The following is a 21,997-nucleotide window of genomic DNA, read 5'->3' on the forward strand; positions in this document are numbered from 1 at the left end:
CTGGGATTTAAGCTTGTGCCACCATGCCTGTACCTGTCTAAGAACTTGTGATTGGATTAAAGAAGAAACATTAAACTAGTGTTCAGGGGTTTTGAATCCTCTTACAAGTAAAATATCGTATATTGAAATTAAGGCTAGTTTGTGCATCTTAAATGTCAGTAGAATTAGTGTTCTAAATGCTGTGATTCTTTGTGTGAATGAGTGTGTGCTGTATGTGTGTTGGAGCAGGAGAAGCACTGACATCTACGCACACTGTAGAAGCCAGGGGTTGATATGGGTATCTGCCTCTATCACTGTCTGACATACCTTTTTTGGAGACAGGATCTGTTACTGAACCTGAAGTTTACCACCTTGGCTAGACTGACTCACTAGGGAACCCTCAGAGTCTGCCAGTGCTGGGGTTATAGGCACAAGCTGCCATCCCCGGCTTTTTAATGGGGACATCGGGAATCTGAACTTAGGTCCTCATGTTTATATAAACACTTTACCTACTCAGCCACTTCCCCAGCCCCAGTAATATTATTCTCTTCTTGAAATATTTATTTGGTTTTATTTATATGTATGTGTATCTGTGTGTCTGTCATGTTTGTGTAACTGCTGAGTCCAGAAGTGGGCGCTGAGCTGAAGTTATAGGTGGTTACAAGCCAGGTAACATGGGTGCTGGAAACTGATTTTGCTCTTGTAGAAAAGCATCAACTCGCTGGACGTGGTGGCGCACGCCTTTGATCCCAGCATTCGGGAGGCAGAGGCAGGCAGATTTCTGAGTTTGAGGCCAGCCTGGTCTACAGAGTGAGTTCCAGGACAGCCAGGGCTACACAGAGAAACCCTGTCTCAAAAAAACAAAAAAAGAAAGGAAAAAAAAAAAAAAAGAAAAGCATCAACTCACTTAAAGACTGAGCCATCTCTCTGGCTCTCTGGTCCTGTTGGTTCTTATTCATAAAGAGATAAAGTGTGGGTATTTGTCGCAACTGGGAAATCTTAACTAACCTCTTCTCTCTTCTAATGCTTGAGGAAAACAAGTATTTTAGATTGAAATGAGCTTTTCTGTCAGCAGATGAAGAAAATGAATATGACTTGGGGGTGGCATGCTTGCTGGCATGCATGGTAAGGCCCTAGGTTCTATCCCAAGCACCCTTCCTCCTCACCAACAACCAACCAACCAAACAAAACCCCACAAGGAATATTTATCTGTACCCAGGCCAGTGTCTTCAGTGTGAAGATAAAGGAAGGGAAGGATGGTCAGCATGCGGGGTTGTCTCTGAAAGGCAGATCTAGAAGGTTCACGTTTGGTGGGGTTTTGTACTAAAAGAGTCATGGGGGCTATAGTTGTGCCTCAGTTGCTAGAGGGCTTGCCTAACTTGCATGGAGCTCGTACTGCATAAAAAGTCAGGCACTCAGGAGGTAGAAGCAGGAAGATCTGAAGTTTGAAGTCGGAGACCAACCTAGGCTACCCGAGGGTCTGTCTCAGAAAGAAGGGGGGTGGGGGAGGCAGGCAGGCAAGCAGGCAATGCGGAGGTAACTATAGTTAACTAGAAACCTAGATACAATAAATTCAACTTATCTAAACCTTCAAGACTTCCTAAATGTACAAGATGATATTTCAATTGGGTCTTCATGGATGAATAAACTGGGTGTGTATTCTGTACATCAGAAAAAGAGAAGCTATGTAGCCCTTTGCTGTTGAGTTTCCATTCAGGAAATATTGAGGTTGGTCATCAGTGCTTCTGTCCACTGAGGAAGCACTCATCTCTCTCATCTCTTTCTGCTTCCCTTCTGTAGATGAACTGCACCAACTTCGGGAGCGCTACAACTTTCTGAATGAGGAGTATCAGGCCTTGCGGGAGAGCAACAGCAGCCTCACAGGGCAGCTTGCTGAGCTGGAGAGCGATAGGTAAACCCAGGGTACAGAGCACTGCCGTCTCCTAGGCTTCCCCAGGAGGCAGAGGCTGGGGTCATGAGTAGTTCTCTGTTCCTGGAAAGCAGTCACTTCTATGTACTCCCAAGGGTATGGAGACCTCCTCGGAGCAGGCTCAGAATGCCACCAAACTGTGTCAGAACTACAGTTAAGTGAGCTATAAGATGCAGTTTTCCTCTATTCTTGGCATGAGAGTCATCTAGCTAGCTCTGCTTTATATTAGATCAACCGAGATCCCTTTATCATCTACACAGATGTGATTCAATGTAGTGGCATAGAACAGCGTTCCTAATGCTGTGGCCCTTTAATACAGTTCCTCATGTTCTGGTGATCCTCTACCATAAAATTATTTCTGTGCTACTTCATAACTGTAATTTCGCTAGTGTGATGAATCGCAATGTAAATATCTGATGTGGCCCTCAAAGGGGTTGTGACATGAAGGTTGAGAACCACTGGCACAGAGCCTCTAGGTTAGATGTGTCTTGACATCAGAACCAGCCTTGAAACCAACTAGGTCAGTCATAGGATATTCCAGAGTTGAAACGCCCATGCAGTGAATGCTGGAGGTTTTGTGTAATCTTCTAGGCACGTTAGTTTGAGAGGTGAAGCACAGTAAAAGGCTCGTTAGTAGTTTTGACCTAACTAGAAGCACTGGGCCTGAACACGCCTGGCAGGTGGCAGCAGGCAGAGTTCCTCCCAGTACAATCCTGGATTCTGGGTTACAGGACACGGAGAGCAACAGAACGATGGTTGGAATCTCACCTGCTAAGGAATACGATGTCCTCAGAGTCTCAGACTTCAGAACTGGATTTCCCAGAGCCTGACCCTGTGATGCAGCTTTTGCGCCAGCAGCTGCTGGGAGCTGAGGAACAGATGCAGGACATGCAGGACAAGGTAGGCGGCAGAGAGTGGAGTGGCAGGCTGCCACCACCATCTGTCTCACCTTTCCCTGGCCTGTAGTAGGGAAAGAGCTAACAGAGGAGCTCTGCACTACAGAAGGGATGGCGTTCTGGGGTCTTGCCTGACTGATAGAAGTCTAGCCCTGTCAGGGGATGACCTTTCAATCAGAAAATGGGCCAGATATTTTGTAGTTGTCCCATACAGTTATGTGGATGCTGGAAACACTTATCCCTTCTGATGTTGTAGTGCAGCATGTTATTGAACATGTGTGTGGTGCTAGTGTACACAGGCCTACTGTGTGTGAAGCTGCCAGCTGTGTGCGAGTGTGACACACACCATTGTTACATAGTACAGTGATGTGAAGAGAGTGCTAATAGTTTATGTTTCTGCCACATTGTGTTTTACTGTTATTTTAAAAGCCTTCATCCTTAAAAACAAAAACAAAGAAAAAGTGTTCATTATAGAACAGGATACCAGAAGAGCAATGGTGACTTTAATTCCAGCACTTGAGAGGCAGAGACAAGCAGATCTCTGAGTTTGAGGCCAGCCTGATGAAGTTTCAGGATGTCCAGGATTACACAGAGAAACCTTGTCTCAGAAAACAACAACAAAAACAAACAAAAAGGCCAGGACACCATGTTATACTGACAGTATCTTCAGATATCTCGTATCTGCTGCCTTGTGCTTAGTTTCACTGTCAGGGTATATATTAGCATCCCACGAGCAATAAAACACAGTCACAGACACATGTGCTGTGCTTATCTAAGTTTGTGTAAGTGTACTCTATAATGGTCACACAATAACTCAGTAGTGTAATGGCACATTTCTCAGCATGTATCTACATTGTTATATGACACCTGACTCTATTCTAATTAAATGAATGACATATTTTTCCAGGTCATGGTGTGTGTGTGTGTGTGTGTGTGTGTGTGTGTGTGTCATCTACTACAAGTCAGCCCATTGCATTTCCCACACAGTGTAAGAACTTGTATTGTGAATTGGAAGAGCTACAGCATCACCGCAGAACCAGTGAGGAGGAGCAGAAGCGGCTGCAGAGGGAGCTCAAGTGTGCCCAGAATGAGGTGCTCCGGTTTCAGACCTCCCACAGCACCCAGGTGAGCACTGTCAGGGGAAGGGAGGGCGGCAAGACTCAGAGTCACCGCCTCCAGGTGGACATCAGGAGTGAGGCCGAACTCTGCTGGCTCTTACCCTGTGACCAGAGCCTAACAGCATCACCCAAAGCCCCTGCATATAGAAGCCACATAGGATGGCATGTAAAAAGGTGTCATTGTTGAGTGTTTTCATCACTGAAAAAACCCAGCCGTAGGTCCAGAGAGCTTCTTCTCAAGGTCTCTGCGTCAGAAAAGTATCCCAGAGGCCTGGCTAGGGCCCTGCTGCTTCTTGAGAGTAACTGCTCTCCCGCACTCTCCCTACTGCAGCATGAGGAACTGAAGAGCAGGCTCTGTGCCCTGCAGCAAAAGTATGATGCTAGCCAGGATGAACACAGTGAGCTTCTGAAGGTGCAGATGCAGCTTGAGACTGAGCTCCAGCAGCTCAGGCTCCTCAGTTGCACTCCTGTAGAGAGCCAGAGTGAAAAGGTAATGGTGCCAAAGGTAAAGGGACTGATGGTGGAGGGGCCACCAGCTCTGGGCTGAGATTGGGGATGTAAATAACAGCAGCTCCAGAGCTGGGGATACATAGGGCTTTTGGTAGACTGCCTACCCGGCATCATGAGGTCCTAGGCTCAGTCTCTAGTGTTGAAACAGAACAAAAGGAGACAACTGTTTATTGAGCCTAGTGTTGTAGAACATACCTGTTATGACAGAACTGGGAAGATAGAAGCAGAGGAATCAGGAGTTCAAGGCCAGTGCCAGCTACATAGACTGAGTTTCATGAGATTAGATTACATTTGTTTACAAACAAGCAAACCAAAAAAAAAAAAAAATAACTGTCTTCGTCTTAAAGTTCTGCATAAGTGTTGGGGGGTGGGGCAGGTAGCCAGTGAAAGGGGGAGGCAGACTCTCGGTGTCAGCGGCTGAGTCAGGAGAAGAGCAAGGTCATAAAACCCAGCACCCACTACCCAAAGCCCCCTGCATGCAGGAGTTAATGTGCCGGCTCCAGAAGCTGCAGGCCCAGCACCAGTGCAGTGTGAATGAGAAAGAGCAGCTTCTAGAGGTCCAGCATCACCTGCACGACAAGCTGCGGTGCCACGAGTCAGAGGTGCATCGGCTCCGAGACATGGTGGACTGCTTGCGAGAGAAAAATGAGAAGGTAAAAGGCAGGCCAGGCCAGGAATACCTAGCCAGGTAGGATCTTGTGTGAGGGCAAGCAGAGTGGGACTGTTGGAGTTCTGTGGAGGAGTTGCTGGTGAGGTGGACCCAGGACATGTAGAAAGAGCTGCTTGTGAGATATCCACAGTTGCCTTTTATTTTAAACCAGAAAAGCAGTCTACAGAAAGGAATCCTGTTGCTTCCTTCAGGAGGAAGTCTCCCAAGGTCAGGGTGCAAAGCCTGTTAAGGATAGGTCTGTTTGGTTCTTCCTGGTTGGGATGAAGTCAGGGTTGGAAAGGTAAGGGGCGGAGAGATCCAGAGTGAGGCAGTAGTTGTACATGGGATGATGGCTCTGCCTTCCTTACCCAGAATTCAGGGATACACATCCAGCTTCAGGAGATGAAGGGATTGTATCAGTTCAGCAGGGATGAGCTGGAGCGGCAGAAGCACATGTATGACCAGCTGGAGCAGGACTTCCTGCTCTGCCAGCAGGAGCTGACAGAGCTCAAGTCCAGCCAGTCCCTTTGTGAAGAAAACGGAAACTGCTCAAACAAGGTAATTGTACTTCAGGGTGCTGAGTGCTTCTGGCCAGCTTGGGAGAGAGGAGACAGACCAGGGAAGAGGTCGCCCAGCTGAAGGGAGAAGACAAAGGCAGGCCCGTGTCTGCTGGCCTCAAAGCAGTTTGCCTTGAACTTGACTTGAATAACAACCATAGCTTAGTAGATCAATGTGTTTGCTCTCAGGCAGCGTAAACATCTGTTTTTCATATGACCCCATGTATATATGCATTTCTACAGTGGTATTATAACTGTACTGATGTCTCATCATTTGAAGGGAGGCACATACATACACATATGTATAACTGAACTAAAAACCCAGATTTCTGAAACAGCTTGCAAGTGATTTTAAGGATATGGTCTGTACCCTGAGTGCTGATTTGAGTATTAGAAAAACCAGTGCTCTTTTAGGATTTAGTCAGGAAAAAAAAAAAAAAAAAAAAAAGGATATAGTCAGACTGGAAGTAAATTCTCAAATCTTAAATTTTGCTTCAAATTAAACAAAATGCTATTTTTTGTGTTGTTGTTTTGTTTTGTTTTATTTTTTAGAGAGGAGTGCTGAGACAGAGTCTCATGTTTAGACTAGGTTACCCTTGAACTTGTGGCAATCCTCCTGCTTCCACCTCTGTTGCTCAGATTACAGGCGAGTACCACCTTACCCAGCTTGATACAGAACAATATTTTTGTCTCACTTTCTTTAAGAAAATAATTCCAGCAGTGATACCTAAGGGTTTGTTGACTTTTTCTATGGTGTATAAGATGTCAGTCAGCCATTGCCATTTACTCTGTTGAGCACTGTCAGCCCTTGATTATGATAGGAACTAGAAAGGAGTGGAGCCCCTTGGAGAAAAGGCGTAAGAGTCTTGGGAGATGGCGAGCCTGGCCACACCCTGCGAGGGCGCTCCGGCTCCTGCCTGTCCTGCAAGGGCGCTCCGGCTCCGGCCTCTCCCAGTAGTAGGCCGTGTCCCTAGAGAAAGGCCTTTATGATAAGAGGACTGAGAAGGCCACAGTCCGGTTTCCATTCCATCCCAGGGCTTACATTTTGCCTGCTTTCTTCACCCCCACTCAGTTGAGAGACCCACTGGATCCCTGATTTGCTTCAATACCTTGAACAGTGCTGTAGCTTACAAGAAGTGAAAGACATGCTGGTGTACAAGTCACTGAGATTTTACTTGATTTTAAAATACCTGGTTCTGAGAATACGAGGCTAATGTAGCTTTTACCCAAATTCAGCAATGGCTCCTACTTTACTAAAGGTTTTACAGTATGATTAGGACTAGGGATGTAGCTTGGTAGTAGAGCACTGGCCTAGCATACATTAGCTCCTAGGTTCAATTTCCAATATGGATGAGAAAAGTCAGGAAAACAAAAATAAGAAAAATTATATCCAAATTAAGTCCTGATTGATGAGGTAAATAAATTAAGTCTAAAAACAATTGACAGGGTGGCTTAAACTGGTGTTCCCTGCACTGAGGGAGATGGAGATAGTGTGCCACAGGGAAGGAAGGGCACTGAAATCTCTGCTTCTCCAGCCACTTTCTGGGGGCATGGCAGATGAGCTTAGAGCATAGACATTGAACATACAGATAGAGTGCTCAGAGCTACCTGATGGGGCCCCCTAAGCATGGAGGTCTGTGCTCCACAGGGTGATCAGTCCAGGTGACTGAACAAGGAAGAGAGGGGGCCGGAAAAGTGGCAGGAGGCAGGGAGCACACGGTGCTCTGCCAGCCCCTAACTATACCTTCCGTAGTAACCTTGCCCTGCACTCCTCCTGACCCATAGTGTGATGCACTGCTGGCAAGACTGACAGAATTGCAGGACAAGTTCAAAGCCAGCCAGCAGGAAATTGGGCACCTGCAGATGGAACAGTGTGAGCTCCTAGAGGACCAGAGGAGGCTGCAAGAGGAGCAGGGCCAGCTGCAGGAAGAGCTGCACAGGCTCACATTCCCACAGCCCAAATGTGGCATCTTGCAGAAGGTACTCATTGCCAAGGCAAGACCATTGATCAGGGGGAGGCAGCTTTGAGAGGCTTCCAGGCTTAGCCGTCCATGGGGAAGATAAAAGGGAGGGAAGTGAGCAGTTTCTTTTCTTGCCCAGGTACCTTTTCTTTTCTTACCATTCTCCCCACAGAGCCGATTTGGGCTTTTCTTCATAAAGGCTTTAACTTTAACGTACATTTATATTCTGAAGTCTGTGCAGTGTTATATATTTAGCTATTTGGTCAGTCTGGAGGAAGTACACCTGAAATCAGTTTGTGAACTGTAAAATATCCACACATTGGAATCTTTTTTTTTTTTTTTTTTTTAATTAGCAAAGTTCGATGGAAAGAGCTGCTTTCTCCAGAAGGGCCGTGTGAAGCAGTGGAAAGACAGAGCCCGGCAGGGCTGGGGCTGAGGAGAGCGTTTCCTCCTTAATCATCACTTTTCCTTCCTCTTCCCTACTCAGAGTCAGGAGCTGCTTTCAAAGTTGCAAGACCTGTGTGAAATGCAGCTGCTCTACCAAAACATGCAGGAGCAACAGAGAAAACTGATACAAAACCAAGAGTGTGTACTGAAGGAACAGTTAGAGGCACACAAACATCTTCGAGGTTTCAAAGAGTCTAATTTCCAGGAAGTGTTGGTGAACTCTCAAGATGCTAAAGGGCCTAAGTCCTCCAGTTGTGAGAATAAGGTAACCCAGCAGAAGGAAGGGGTTTGGCTCTTGTGAGTACAGCTGTGCAGCAGGGAAAGGCTCTGTAGAAGAGTTGAGTCAGGAAGGCCTGTTTGGATAGGAAGTAGGATGGGACTGACGCTTGCTCAGGGTCTTCCCCGGGCTCCACTACTTAGACACCCTGAGTGTCTGACCCAGAGGCACACCCTGCTCTGGTTTGATATTTGGATACAGAATGATTTTTTTAAAGAGCCAAAGAGAAGGCAGCATCTAGAACAGAGTTTAGGTGGCCCAGAGGTCTGTCTGACCAGTGGGTTCTATCCCTACAACATGGCATTTTCAAAATCTGTGCAAGCAGTTCAGTATTTGTTTTGATTCCTGTGGACCAGCCCTAAGCATGTCATCTTTTTGTATGGGCTAGAAAGTCTACTCCATTGTCAGAGTTTATAACCTTTTGAGTCTCCATGAACAAATCTAGCCCCAGGAATCTCCAAGGAAAACAGTTGCAGCAGACAGGATCATGGTACCGACTACATTATTTTACTGAACGTTGGGCCAGGTTATAGGGTCTAAATAGGAAAAACAGTGCTTTCTCAGACACTGTCAGGTGGTCATGCCTGTGAGGTAAGATGACTGGGAATTTCTAAACCTGTTCAGAGTTGGGCAATAAATTTGGTCCAAGGTCTCTCTGTAAGGAGGAGCAGGTAGACAGTTTCAGTTCAGGCTAAAACTACCAGTTTTAATATTACCATGGACATGGAGAATCAGGAAATAGAGGAAGTCCAAACTGTGGGACTTTGTGAGCATCCCAGGGGTGTCATATATCCCAGCTGAGAGCCTGGGTAGCATAAGAACTGGGAAATCATGTGTAAGCTGTCTCCGTGATCACTTACATCTAATACTGAATATGTACTTGAGGGATGGAGAACATACTTTTAGGCAGAAGGAACAGGGACTAGTGAGGAGCAAGACCCTGATTCCAAGCCTGAGTCTTCCAAGAAACAAATTCCTAGTCACATATCTGCAGCTGGGCCGACTTTCCCATGAGGGGTGGAGGAGAGGACTGAGCCCAAAGGTCAGGGTGAGTGTGCTTGTCTTAGGAAGAACAGTGTGGTAGGGAGCCCAGGTGTGCGCGACACCCACCTACACGGCTTCACAGAGGGAGTTTCTGCCGGAGTACAGAAACCAGCAGAACGGGAGCCCTAAGATCACTTAGTATCTGTCCTGGGGAGATCAAATCAAAGTAGCAGAAAGCTGCCATACGCCAGTCTCCTGTTCTGTGGGCTAAGTCAGAGACAAAGGCCTTGTGAAACAGAGGTGTGTGTGCTCCTCTCTCAGGTAAGCACTCACATCTGCCCCAGGAGAGGGGCGGCTGAAAGGACTGGAATACCTCACAGTAATGGTGATGTCTCCTACCCCCCCCCCCCCCCCCCCAGTTCAAGGTGTTTATGGACCAGCTGCAGGCTCTGCAGGTGCTATATGACACCAGTCAGAACCAGCAGGAGGTACTGCAGCGGGAGCATAGGCGGCTCATGGAGGAGCGGAGGAGGCTGCAGGCTGAGCTACAGCTCTGCATGGAAGAAATGCAGCTGCTCCAAACTCAGTCCCCCATGATAAAAAGGAGTTTTGAGTACTGCGGGAAGAACTCAGGCAGCAGAGCCCCCAGTACTGAGAACTTTCACAGGAGTTATGAGAGTTCCATTGATGAAAATGAGGGCTATCAGAAGAGTTACGTGAGCTCCCAGCCTAGCACTGAAATCTTCCTCAAGAGCTACGACAGTAGCACCAGTTCCAACGAGGCCTTTCAGAAGAGTTACTGCTCCAGCAGCACAAGTGTGACCTATAAGAAGAGCTATGGCTCTGCTAGTAGTGGCGAAACCCTTCACAAGAGTTATGCCAGCAGCAGTACTGATGAGGACCCAGCTGAGCCTGAAGACTTGGAGGTAACCATTGCCAGGTGACTGGTCAGGCAGGGAAGATGGGTTCCTTGGAAAGAAGCATCACCGGGGGAAGGGCAGATGAATGAGACAGGAGCAGGGTCACAGCTGGCCTGGAAGACTCCCTGAAGTGTGGACGTCTTCTGCTGTGGTTGTCCTGCTTCCTCTTCTGACAGAGGCGTCCTGGTTTGGACAAGACCCCGAGGTTCAGGACTTTGAACGTAGTCAGGATGTTCTTTATGGGAGGAAATACAGTCCCCCTGCCCCACCTCCAGGCAGCTCCAGGGAAGGGCCTAGCAGAGTGAGGGACAGAGATCAGCTTCTTGGGGTGCTGTCATCAATCCCCCACTCTCTGCAGCACTTTGAGGAAACAGTGGCCAAGGTGCTGACCAAGTTGCAAGCAGTGAAGGCTCTGTACCAAGTGAGCCAGGAAGAGCACTGCCAGCTGCAGGAACGGATGAACAGGCTGCTGGCCAAGCAAAAGGAGCTCACGGAGGAGCTGCAGTGCTGTGAGAAGGAGCTGAGGGAGTGCATGGAGAACCTGGGGAAGCCCGCACCTCCCCAGAGTGACAAGTGCGAGGTAACAGTTGCCAGTGCCAGAGAGCCTCCTGCAAGTCCTCCCTAGAGCCACTTTAGAGAATGAGGCGTGGGGTGGGGACAGGCAGTCTGCGGCATCTGATGGGCATTGTCAGGTTAAGGACCCTCCAGTGCTCCCTGTCCTGTGACCTGCTGGTAATTCCAGTCTGCTCTCGGGCGGTACTCTCCCTGGCTGCTTCTATTCTGTCTTTTACTTTGTACCCCAGAGCACTTCTGTGGAGCTGTATTTTTTTTTTTTTGCTTGCCAATATTTTTTCATTATTTTTAGTGCGTTGTCTTTTTTCCCCAACTAGATGATATGCACTCTGAGGACAGGGCTCTGACCAGCCATGGTTCGCCGTCCAGTGGGAGCATCACTGTATGTGTGTTTGGGAGAGATAGATCAGATGCAGAAAGGGATGGCCACACAAGCCTATACTGATTAGTACTTACTAAATGAACCGTATGCTGCCATCAGCCCATGAAGACAAACCTGAGATGAGGGGACAGGTTTAACTTGGTACCTTACCAGGAAGGGGTTGCAGGTGCCACATGTCCTACCAGGTGTTCTCAGCAGTTCCCTAGGAACTAACAGAGGAGTGGAGTGGGTGAAGCAGGAGTTCCTGGAAGGAGAATTAGATGATGGTAATGCCTGAGCTTCAGAAGTGGTGGCACTCTTGACAGGTCATGATCAAAAAACATAAAAACAGTATTTTTAATTTAATAATAATTTTTATCATTCTAGATGCAGATCTTCAGGTATTTCAACTTAGGGGGAAAGCTATCTGTGACGCCTCTTAGGTGGCATTGCCTATTCTCACTTCCTTGTGAGCTTTAGCAGGGAGATCTGTGAGAGTGGTTTCCTAAGAAAGTCCTGGGCTGACTGGGTGGGACTTGTGTGCTGTGGATAACTGGAGTCCCACTACCAACAGATCAAAGAACTGCAGACTAAGCTGCGGGAGCTGCAGCTGCAGTACCAGACTAGCATGGATGAGCAGGGGCGGCTTTTGGCCGTGCAGGAGCAGCTGGAGGGGCAGCTGCAGTGCTGCCAGGAAGAACTCCGCCAGCTCAAAGAAAACAGGCCCTCTGTTAGCTCAGAAGCCAGGAGCAGGAATGTCAATAAGAATATGAACAAGAATGCCAATGGAGTTAGAAATAAGAAGCTGAGCAAGGCTTGCTCAGAGGATTTGGAGAACGGTTTTGAGAATGAAAAGGTGAGTTGCAGCCTTAGAAGCCAGAGAGGCGATGGGTGGAGGAGGCCCTGGGAAGAAACATCACTGCCACCAATTCCTTCTAAGTAAGGCACTGTAAGGAAGTACACTTTTGGTACTGCTAATATTCACAAGAGAGTTCCAAGCATTTGGCCATTTCCTGGGTGCTTTGGGGAGAATGCCCACCAGTTGCTTTCACTAACCTAAGTCCATCTCTGGGACCCCTGTTGTTCCTGGGTTTCATGATCAAAGCCCATCATTACACAATGAAAGACCAACTAGATGGAGAGAAAGGAATTTATGTATGCAAGAGGATTGGCTGTGGTAAGAATGACCAGAAAGGGAGGAAGCAACCATTGAGGAGCAAAGCCCAAGAGTCTTGGATTATAGTTATCCACTTGAAATGGCCACATGGTCCCACCTGATTGCTAGCTTAACAAACTACATGTGACTGTCCTCCACATTATTCTTGGAAACATTAGTTTGTAGTTCTAAAATACAGTCTTGCACAATGGAACTCTGCTGTGGTACAGGAGAGCTTTCTGGAGGTAATATAGCCCTGTCTGGAGGGTAAGATTCCTTTAGGTAATAGCAGCCCCACCCTACCCTGCCTCCATCTTGCAGAATCTGGAGGTGATGCTATACTACAAGGCCAGCCAGAAGAGATTAGATGAGCTCATGAAAGAAGAAAAAGAGATTGAAGAGGCAAGAAAGAAAGAAAGAGAGAAACAAGCCAAGAAAGAATTGTGTAAGCTAGCTAAGCCAGCAGATCCTAGGGCAGATCCTGAGCCGACCGAGGATGAAGAGGAAAACTTTGAAGAGTACAGAGAAGGGGAAGATGAATCTTGTGAGACTGCTGAGGAAGGCAACCCCCTTAAGCTTTCTGAGAGCAAAAAGGTAACCACAGCAGAAGGCTAGACAGAGTGGGAATGAGCCTAGGGCTCGGGGGCTCTGGTGTTCAGGAGTGGCCTTACCATGGCTACACCAATACAGTACAGAGGCTAGTGAGCATCTGTTGACAAGAGAATGGGGAGGGGATTGGAGAGGATGGGCTTTCTGATGAAAATGGCAGGCTTGGATTAATTCGCTGGAGCCATTGCACGATGACTGCCTTTTCTCAGAACCAAGGTGGACGTCATGTGTCCTTTCACTTACACTGTAGCACTCAGTCACCTCTCTATATCAGCACTGTCCCCCTCATCCCTCTCCCTGACACAAAGGATGGTGTAAGTCCTTGTTAAGCACATTCCTGCCAGCCCCAGCAAGTCAGTTCATCCTGTTTTGCCATGATACCCTGTGAGATGATTATTAACTTTCTTGTTAGTGCCCACTGGGTTTTGAGTCTCACATCATGGATGTGAGAGTTGGACCTCAGGAGTGAACAGGGGTGATGTTGAGAGTTGCAGTCTGTACAGCTGGGACACTGGCCAGTCTGCCACTGCTCTAACCCTTAGCTCCTGGATCTATGAGAGGTTGGAGAGGAAGTATCTTGGGGTAGATGCAGATGACATAGGTAAGTTGGCTGCTAACAGAAGTATTAGCATCTTATAACAACTGAGACATTTCTGTTGGTATGTATCAGCTGAATTCCTGCTCTGAGGTTGGCTACTAAGTCCCCAGTTGACAGTACAGAACATTTCTCTTGTGGGGGGTTACCCCACTCACTTTAAAGATATCTAGAATTTTGCAATTCAGTCTCAATTGCTGGTTCATGATCTAGTATTCAGTTCCTGTTAACCACAAGATGGAGAGTTGTTACTTAGATGTAAGCAGGGGTGACTACAGCCTTTGCCCAGGCCAGTGTTTCTTCTGAACGTACCATACCCTGCCACGGGCTGGTTCAGAGAGCATGGGCTTCTGTCCTCAGGGACCACTTTTCTAAATCTTAGCTTGACTTTTGTACCTCAGAGTCCAGTACATTGCTGATGTCTACACATGTAGATGCCCCTTTGCCCCAGTGGATCCTGAATCTCTTGCAGACCATTCATTCAACTGGCATTCATGTTACTGCATACAAATTCAGTTTCTCTCTATAAGTTGTTGTAGTCAAAGAAGTATCCTTCTCCAAACTTAGCTTATTGTAGTACATTTTGTCTCACAATGTATTATATTCCTAGGGGATTGTAGAAACCACAGCTCTGCATACCTCTAAAACTGGTAGAGAGTAAGGCTGGCATGTAGCCTGGCTAAAGACTGGCTCTTCCTGAAGTGATCCAGGAAAAGTGTCTACCCAGTTCCTGTAAGGAAGCCACTGTGCTCTCTGAAGCTTCATTTTCCCGAGTGTTTGACTCTAGAAAGATCTAGGTTCAGGTAAACTTGTGCTTGACAAGGTATGAGCTGTGCACGCCTAGAGAGACAGCTGGGCTCAAGGCCTAATGTGGGCCTGTCCGCTGTTTGACTCTGTTTTGCAACTGTTCCAGGCTGCCAGTGTGAGGAACGCCTCTGCTCTTCTCAAGGCTCTGGGAGCAGAGAGGACATGCTACTTCTCCAGCTTATGTGGATTTTAACCTTGGATTCTTCTCTCTTTCCCTTTGTTTTCTCATCCTCATTATCTGTTGGGTGTGTGTGTGTGTTTCCATACAATCACGCGTCTCCCGGTCTCTCCTGTGCTTCTCATTTGACATGTTGCAGCCATCCCCTGCCCCTGATCCCCCCATATTCTCCTTGCCTCTTGTAGGCCTGGTGGTCATATCAGCTCTGCTCTGGTGCTGGTGGGCTGAGACATCGTCCTAACCCAGGTACTGGTATTGCTTCCTCTCTTCCCTCTCAGCTTCTTCTCCCATTATACAATAGGTGATGCTCAGGTCTGAGTTTTAGCCCTGGCTTTTTCTTATTTTGCTATAAAACCTACAAGCTTCCTTGAACATGCCATGATTGATGTATGTAATAAACAGGTCATTGGTGTGCTTTCCAGAAGCACAGGTTGAGTTTCTGTCTTTGGCTGCATAAAACTTGGATAAGCACATATCTGTTGCTAGTGTCAGAGCTGCTCCACTACTTCTGATGAGCCGATGTTTGCTTAAATTCTAGAGCCAAACATTTGCCATTGTTTCAACTTGGAAGGAATTCCTCCCTGTGTTTAAGAGTTCCCGAGGCAGTCTAAAGAGCTGTGATCCTTCTGATCCTCTCTGGAGCATTTGGATGAGCACACTCTTAAATTGGTCCCTTCTACCTTGAAGGAAGAAGAACTGAATCACCACTGTACTATGTTGCTCACCTTAAAGGTTCTCAAAAGTTTGGAACTACTGGTTACCAGAAAAAAATGTCAACAAAATACCAGGGAATTATATACATTCCTTTGGGTCACCAGATTGGATTGTCATTGGCCTTTCAAGCCAGGCTTCTGGAGAGGGTGTGATGTTGCTGAAAAGTTTCTAATGATTAGAGATGGAAATATTGTCAGGAAGTCAAGAGTGATGTGTTCTGGGCACCTCTCCTTGGCCCAGTTCATGTAATCTGGTCTGTTGACAGAATTGCCAGTTTAGGATGAAGACTGTTTGATGGTCTAAGATAGGAACCCGAGGTTCTGCCTGCCTCCTGGAATCTGTAAGTTCTGTTTTGACTTCCTTCTCAGACTCTCCCAGCTGCATCACCTCTGTCTCCTCCTCTTCTGCCTCTTTAAATAAGGTACAGTTGGCTTAATGCAAAGTTTTAGAGAGGCAGTTTTTGTTGATGGCACCCCTCACCATTTTCCTTTTTAAATGTATTTATATCACATTTATTTGGGGAGCTGGCGTAAGAAGGTGAGAAGACAACTCTGGGAGTCTACTCTTTTTCCTGCTACATTGTCTGTCCCAGGGATAGAACTCAGGTCATCAAGCTTAGAACAAGGGACTTCACCTGATAAGTCATCTTGCCTCCCCTCCCAGCTTCTTCTTTCTCTGTTTGTCTTCTCACAGCCTCCAACCTTTCTCTTTTCTTTCTTTTAGGCCTTTCCCACAAGTCTTTAGTTCCTTTCATGATGGAGAGCTCTCCTTATCCCAGTTCCTCCCTGAGTACTTGCAGAAGTCTCTTGAGTTCCTATGGAATAAGACACAGGGTTTCAGCCACAGCCTTTAGCCGGCTTCACCGTCCCCATCAGAGTGCAGGGAAGGGGTTATGGCTAGGTTTTCTTGGAATCCTTGTGCACCCTGAGCTCTGGCTGGGTCCCCGGTGTACAGCGCGTGCCAGGTCTCGAGGCACTGCCATTTCAAGGCATTGACAGTTACTAAGAACCTGACTGAGTCTGTCACCTCCTATCAGCTTTGTCCCAGGGAACAAAACATGACTAGACTTCAGCATCTTCAGTGGTGAATAAAGGATGACTACTGCCTGCCTGTTTTTCATAGTTTCTGTGAGGATTGGATGGTTTTGTTCCTCTGGATCTATATGGTGGAAAGAGAGAACCTGCTCCTACAGGTTGTCCTCTGACCTCTATATGTACAACCTCCTTCCAGTAAATAAATAATATAATAACATTTTTAAAAAATAAAAAAAGAAAAAAGAATTTTTAAAATAAAAAAAAAAAAAAAAAGAGGCTACACTCAAATGGTGTGTGCTGTGTGCCAGGCCCTTCTCTAGTCACACTGCATCTACGGACAAACTGAATCCAGGCAGCAGCCCTCTGAGAAAGCACTTACTACGCCATTTTACATATGAAAACTAACCGTAAGACAACTGAATCCAGCCAGGAAATTGTGGATATGACTATAAGGAATTGATATTAACAGTTATAAGGTCATAAGGGGGTACTAGTGTGAAGGGCTAACACCAAGAGGGGTGTCTCCCTCTTCTCAAGGGAATGAGCCGTCAGTATTAATATATACCAGCAATCCTGTCACTTCAGTTAGGGAGGCGGGAAGATGAAGCGTTTGAGCCAGCCCGGGCTGGTCCCTGTCATAGAAAACAATAAAACCAAGTCCTCTTGTTTCTTGGTTCTCTCACTGTTCCCTCCCTTACCCTCCAGCCCCTCCCCCCTGCTTTGCCTCCTGGTTTTTTTACACAGGGTCACATAGTGACCCAAAGTTATATGTAGGGAGGACAAACTTACACTCCACTCTCCCTCTGCCACCTCTGAATCACTGTGATTATATGTGCGTGTTACACTGAGTTTGGGGGTTCTGGGGTCAAGTCCAGGGATTCATACATGCTAGGCAAGTATTCTACCCACTAAGTTATATTCCCGGCCCTTACATATTATCTCTTGACATTCTGAGCTCCTTTTTGCACCTTTCATTGGTTGCCCCACCCCCCACCCCCAAGGAAAACAACACACAGCAGATTATCCTGTTATCCTGTTGTGCTTATGGGGCCGCCCACCTCAGCAGCTCTCTTGGTGACTAATATCATTAAGTTAATGTTTCTAAGACCTTTGTGTGTTGTGCACATTAAGTATCCCCTCCTCATTCTGTACTAACACTTGATTGTTTGGGGTCCAGAGTTTTCCATTTTTCTCTATTAGCTGTAGTTCACTGCTGTAGCGGAAGAGTTTTGTGGGGTTTTGTTTGGTTGTTTATCCTGACCCTGTGTTTTGGGTTTTCACAATACTCTTCTTTCCTGCTGGCTTCATTCACATCCTCAGGTGTCAAGGCCACCTCGCCTTTCACCAGATTTCATGGAAGAACCCAGCCTCTAGGGGCTTGTCTTGCCAAGTTCTCTTTAGTCAGCAATTTGGCACTTAAGAAATGATCATAACAGACAGTATTGATACCCTACTCTTTCTGCCTGTCAAGGAAATCTTGTCAGACAACTTGCTTAAGTGAGCTCCTTAGTCTGTCAGGTTGGTGACACATCTAGAAGCTTGTGATTTCATGGAGCCTTTAACTGTGGCTACATCTACTACAACAACAACAAATGGCTGTCCCTACCCCTGCCTCTTCAGCCACTAGAGCTGGCATCTAGGGTTGTCTTTTTTTTTTTTTTTTTTTTTTAGGTTTTGGGACAGGGTCCCATGTAGCCCAGATGGGCTTCAATCTGGCCGTGCAGTGAATGCTGGGATTGCATGTGTGCTCCAGAGCTGGAGTAAGCATTCTTCCAGCTTGCCCGCTTGTCTTGCGAGGCCTGGCCTAGAGCAGGCAGCGGCACTCACTCCTGATCCCGCTGCCTAGCTTCTCCTGTGGATTATTCTGTAATCCACTTCTAACATGAATTTTTTTCATTTTACATTTTTTGTTCTTAACAACTATTTCTATAAAATTGGGGCTTATCTTTGCTCTTTGTAATCAGCATAATTTTCTTTGAGATCAGTTGTTCTTTAATGTTAGCTTTAATGGGCTCTCCTCCATTTATTTTTTTCCTCAAGCCATCTTCCCCTTGTGCTGTAACTTACAATTCAAAAATCCAAGTTCTATAAGCAACACAGTAAAGTGAGCAGCAAAAATAGGGACTACCTTTCTTATTTTTGTGTCTAAGAATTCTTGTTTCCTGGTTGTTTTTTTTTTTGTTTGTTTGTTTTTTTTTTTTTTTTTGGTGTGTTCTCTTACCCACGAATCATCAGGGTTCCCAGCAACCAGAGTGTTTAGAAGTCTTATCACACTCAGTGCATGCTGCATGCTGTCGGGCCATGACCTGGTGACTGGAAGTGGAGAGCTGGGGTGAGGAACGTATTTATTGGCTTGTGACACTGCTGCTCAGGACCAACAGCAAATTGCTGAATTTCATTGAAATAACACCATCTGACACAAAATCTCTGGCCACCAGTGATCTCTACTTCACTCCACAATGCATGTCATTGCTTTCTCTCATGCCCCTTCCCCTAACTTAGCTCTCACTTTTCTGTAAATGCCATGAGCTATGCCTGCCTTCTCCAAAGGCCCAGGTTACCTCACTTCTTCTCACACACCTACCTACATGAAGAGTCCCTGAAGGTGGGCCTGGAATCTTGCTTGTGCAAATAGGAACCAGTATTTGAGACAAGCACAAATACGGGGATAACCTAAGTAACCATTCCGTATCCTGCCACAAAGGTAGTGTGCTGGAATGAAACCACACAGTCTCCATGATCACCCTGGAGGTGAGAGAGGCCAAGCCATAGGAATGTTCCGGAGGCACACCTAGTAGGGGGTAACGTCTGGCTTAAGGAAGGAGTTGGGAAGAAGGCTTGGAACTCACTGTTTTCCTTTGACCCCACAGAACATGTTCGGGATGTGGAAGCCTATGGTATTCTTGGCTATTGCAGCAGTAGCTCTGTATGTGTTACCCAACATGCGACCGCAGGAACCAGAATACTACATGAAGTGACGGCAGACCTGGACCAGCCCAGAGGGCAGATCCCCAGAGGCTACCACCCTCACCTTTGGGCAGAATGCACTGTGCCAGAGCCCCCAGCCCACCTACGTTTCTCCGTCTCCTTTGCCTCAGCCACTCAGACTGGAAAGGCTTGTGGAGTTGCTGGCTCTCAACCTCCTGCCTTGTGTAAGAACCTGGGTTCCTTGTAATTAAATGTCAGCCTAATTACATAAGACATTGTGTGACTTTTTCTTCAATAAATGTTTCGCATAACATTGAACAGAGCAATTACCCTTCAGCCAAGTATATCCTATAAGAGTCTGTTTTAAATATGATTTTTTTCAGAAATGAGGTTAGTTCCTTCTGCTGCCAGCTGAATCACAGAGAGATTGATCCATACCTATTTAATCCTATTTCAAGGAACTCTTATGATCACAGAGAAATGGAGAGAACTGGGCACTCTGTGTATGGGGTTGGGGGCAATGGGCAAACAAAAGACCTTGAGTTTCTGTGCCCTAAGCTCTTCATGGGAGCCTTCAGGCCTTACCCTTTCAACTCAGGAGATTCATTTTTGGAGACATTTTAATTTGTCAAGAGCCTATCAACAAGCAAGACAGCTGATCCTTGGACTGAAGAGAGCTTCATGAAGCAATTATGTGGGAAAGACAGGAGAACCAAGGAGAAGTGGTTTGAATGTGCTTGGCTCAGGGAGGGAGTGGCACTGTTAGGAGGTGTGGTCCTGCTGCAGTAGGTGTGAGCTTGTTGGAGCAGGTGTGGGCTTGGAGGAAGTGTGTCACTGTGGGGGTGGGCTTGTGACCCTCCTCCTAGATTCCTGGGAGATAGTCTCTCCTGGCTGCAGCCAGATGAAGATGTAGAACTCTCATGTCTGCCTGGATGCTGCCATGCTCCCACCTTGAAAATAATGGACTGAACCTGTAAGCTAGCCCCAGTCAAATGTTGTCTTTATAAGAGTTGCCATGGTCATGGTGTCTCTTCACAACAGTGCAAACCCTAAGACACTGCGCTGGGATGAAGGAGGAAGAAGGGCCTTCACACCCTCAGGTCACAGTCCCATTACTGAAGGAAGACAGGACATGAAGGAATCAGAAACAATGGAAGAATACTGTTTGGTGACTTACTTCCTGGCTCACGCTACTAGCTTTCTTAGGTATCCCAGACCCAACTGCCCAGGCATAGTACTACCCAAAGTGGGCTGGGCCCTCCCACATCAGTCTTCAGTCAATACAATACCTCACATGGGTCATAGGCAGTCCTGATCCTGGTGGCAATCTTTCCTCCACTGAAACTTCATCAGGTGGCTTTAGGCTATGTCAAGTTGACAGCTGAAGCTAGCTAGGATACTGAGCAAGCCTGATGACCTAAGGTCAATTCTCAGAATGCACAGTGGGATGAGAATTCCTGAAAGTTGTACTCTCGCCTCCACATGTGCACCATGGTGTGTGTGCCTTCCTCACTCACCTGACACAGGAAGAATACTTTTTAAAAGCTGGAGCCCTGAGAAGAGACGCTGGCAGGAGTGCTATACCAGATCAGTGGTGGCATGAGAAGTTTAGTACCCTTTCCTCCCATCACCCTGTATCCCACTGGCCAAACTATCAGTGAACCGGAGAGAGAACGGATATGCCACGGTGACGTAATCTTTCAGGGTCAGCCTCCTGGAGCCTAAGGTTGGACAGAAGAGTGAGTTGTGTCCTTCAGGAGATAGCAGCATGGCTAGGATAATTTATGCAGCTTCCTATTTACTTCCTTCCTCTGTAATTGGTTGTATTTTTCCACACTTAAGACCCCTCCCAACTGTTTTTCTTAAACCACAATGAACTGAATGGCCCTTGAGACACATGTCCCCCACCCCACCTCTGACAGACTTTTCCCAGGAAGACTCAACACTCACCCACTCACAACACACAGGGAATCCAGGACAGATCCCACCAGGACAGATCCCACCAGGACAGATCCCACCAGTCAAATTTGGTGAACCAGTGAGTTTAATTGGGGGCTATGTACAGGAGCAGAAATGACTAAAGCAGAGCTGCGTCATCAAAGCCCACCCCAGCATGCATGGCAGCCTAAAAAGTTGGCAACCTGGAGCATACTGCACAGCCTGTGGGTAGCAAAACAGGTTGGAAAGTATCTTTCACTGGTGGCCCAGTTGGTCCAAACTTCCTTCAGGCAGCTTGGCTGCTCTCAGATCTTCTTTGCAGAACATCTTGTCCGCATCTTCTTGGAAGCCCCACTCCTTTAAGAGTCTTTGCAACTTGGCTTTACTCTGTGTGGCCCACATATGCCACAATAACAGTAGATGAAAGCTCAGATGACTTGGAGGACCACCAGTATCATTTGGAATTAGAAGAGAGGGGCAGGTTCTGGTAGTCCGTGCATCTAGTCAAGAGGCCTGTACCCAAAGCCTGGATGACAGACTGTGGCTTGCCTCTCCTTACAAACAATTGCTGTTCTCTTTAGAATACCTGTCCTCTCCTCATCTTAGGGCCTTAACCCAGGGATGGAGGGATGAATGGAGGGATGAAGGGATGGAGGGATGGGAGGATGGGGGATGGAGGGGTGGGAGGGTGGGGGATGGAGGAATGGCTCAACTTCCTGCTCTTTCAGAGGACCTCAGTTCAGTTCCTGGCACCCACTTTGGGCAACTCACAACTGCCTATAACTCCGACTCCAGGAGATCCAACTCCCTCTTCTGGCTTCCAGTCACAATCTCTCTCTCTCTCTCTCTCTCTCTCTCTCTCTCTCTCTCTCTCTC

At 47.0% G+C, this 21,997-nt stretch overlaps 1 protein-coding gene across 3 annotated transcripts in view; it reads left to right on the forward strand.

Moving 5' to 3' along the window:
* The window catches only part of Ccdc136 (coiled-coil domain containing 136), a 30,448-nt gene extending 10,997 nt beyond the window's left edge, over positions 1-19,451 (forward strand). Inside the window, exons 6-18 of one of the 3 annotated variants that reach the window (XM_021190094.2) lie at positions 1,780-1,891; positions 2,641-2,809; positions 3,793-3,930; positions 4,255-4,413; positions 4,916-5,086; positions 5,455-5,640; positions 7,425-7,619; positions 8,088-8,312; positions 9,728-10,234; positions 10,587-10,808; positions 11,737-12,018; positions 12,640-12,912; positions 19,126-19,449. In XM_021190094.2, coding sequence (XP_021045753.1) covers positions 1,780-1,891; positions 2,641-2,809; positions 3,793-3,930; positions 4,255-4,413; positions 4,916-5,086; positions 5,455-5,640; positions 7,425-7,619; positions 8,088-8,312; positions 9,728-10,234; positions 10,587-10,808; positions 11,737-12,018; positions 12,640-12,912; positions 19,126-19,233 — 2,747 coding nt within the window. In that variant the 3' untranslated portion in view covers positions 19,234-19,449. Of the gene's footprint in view, positions 1-1,779; positions 1,892-2,640; positions 2,810-3,792; positions 3,931-4,254; positions 4,414-4,915; positions 5,087-5,454; positions 5,641-7,424; positions 7,620-8,087; positions 8,313-9,727; positions 10,235-10,586; positions 10,809-11,736; positions 12,019-12,639; positions 12,913-14,646; positions 14,754-19,125 lie in introns of all 3 variants that reach the window. The other 2 variants (XM_029535352.1, XM_021190099.1) reach the window with 2 other exon arrangements.
* Positions 19,452-21,997: the final 2,546 nt, after the last annotated feature.

Source organism: Mus pahari, chromosome 2 (genome assembly GCF_900095145.1).
Source record: "Mus pahari chromosome 2, PAHARI_EIJ_v1.1, whole genome shotgun sequence".
NCBI lineage: Eukaryota > Metazoa > Chordata > Mammalia > Rodentia > Muridae > Mus > Mus pahari.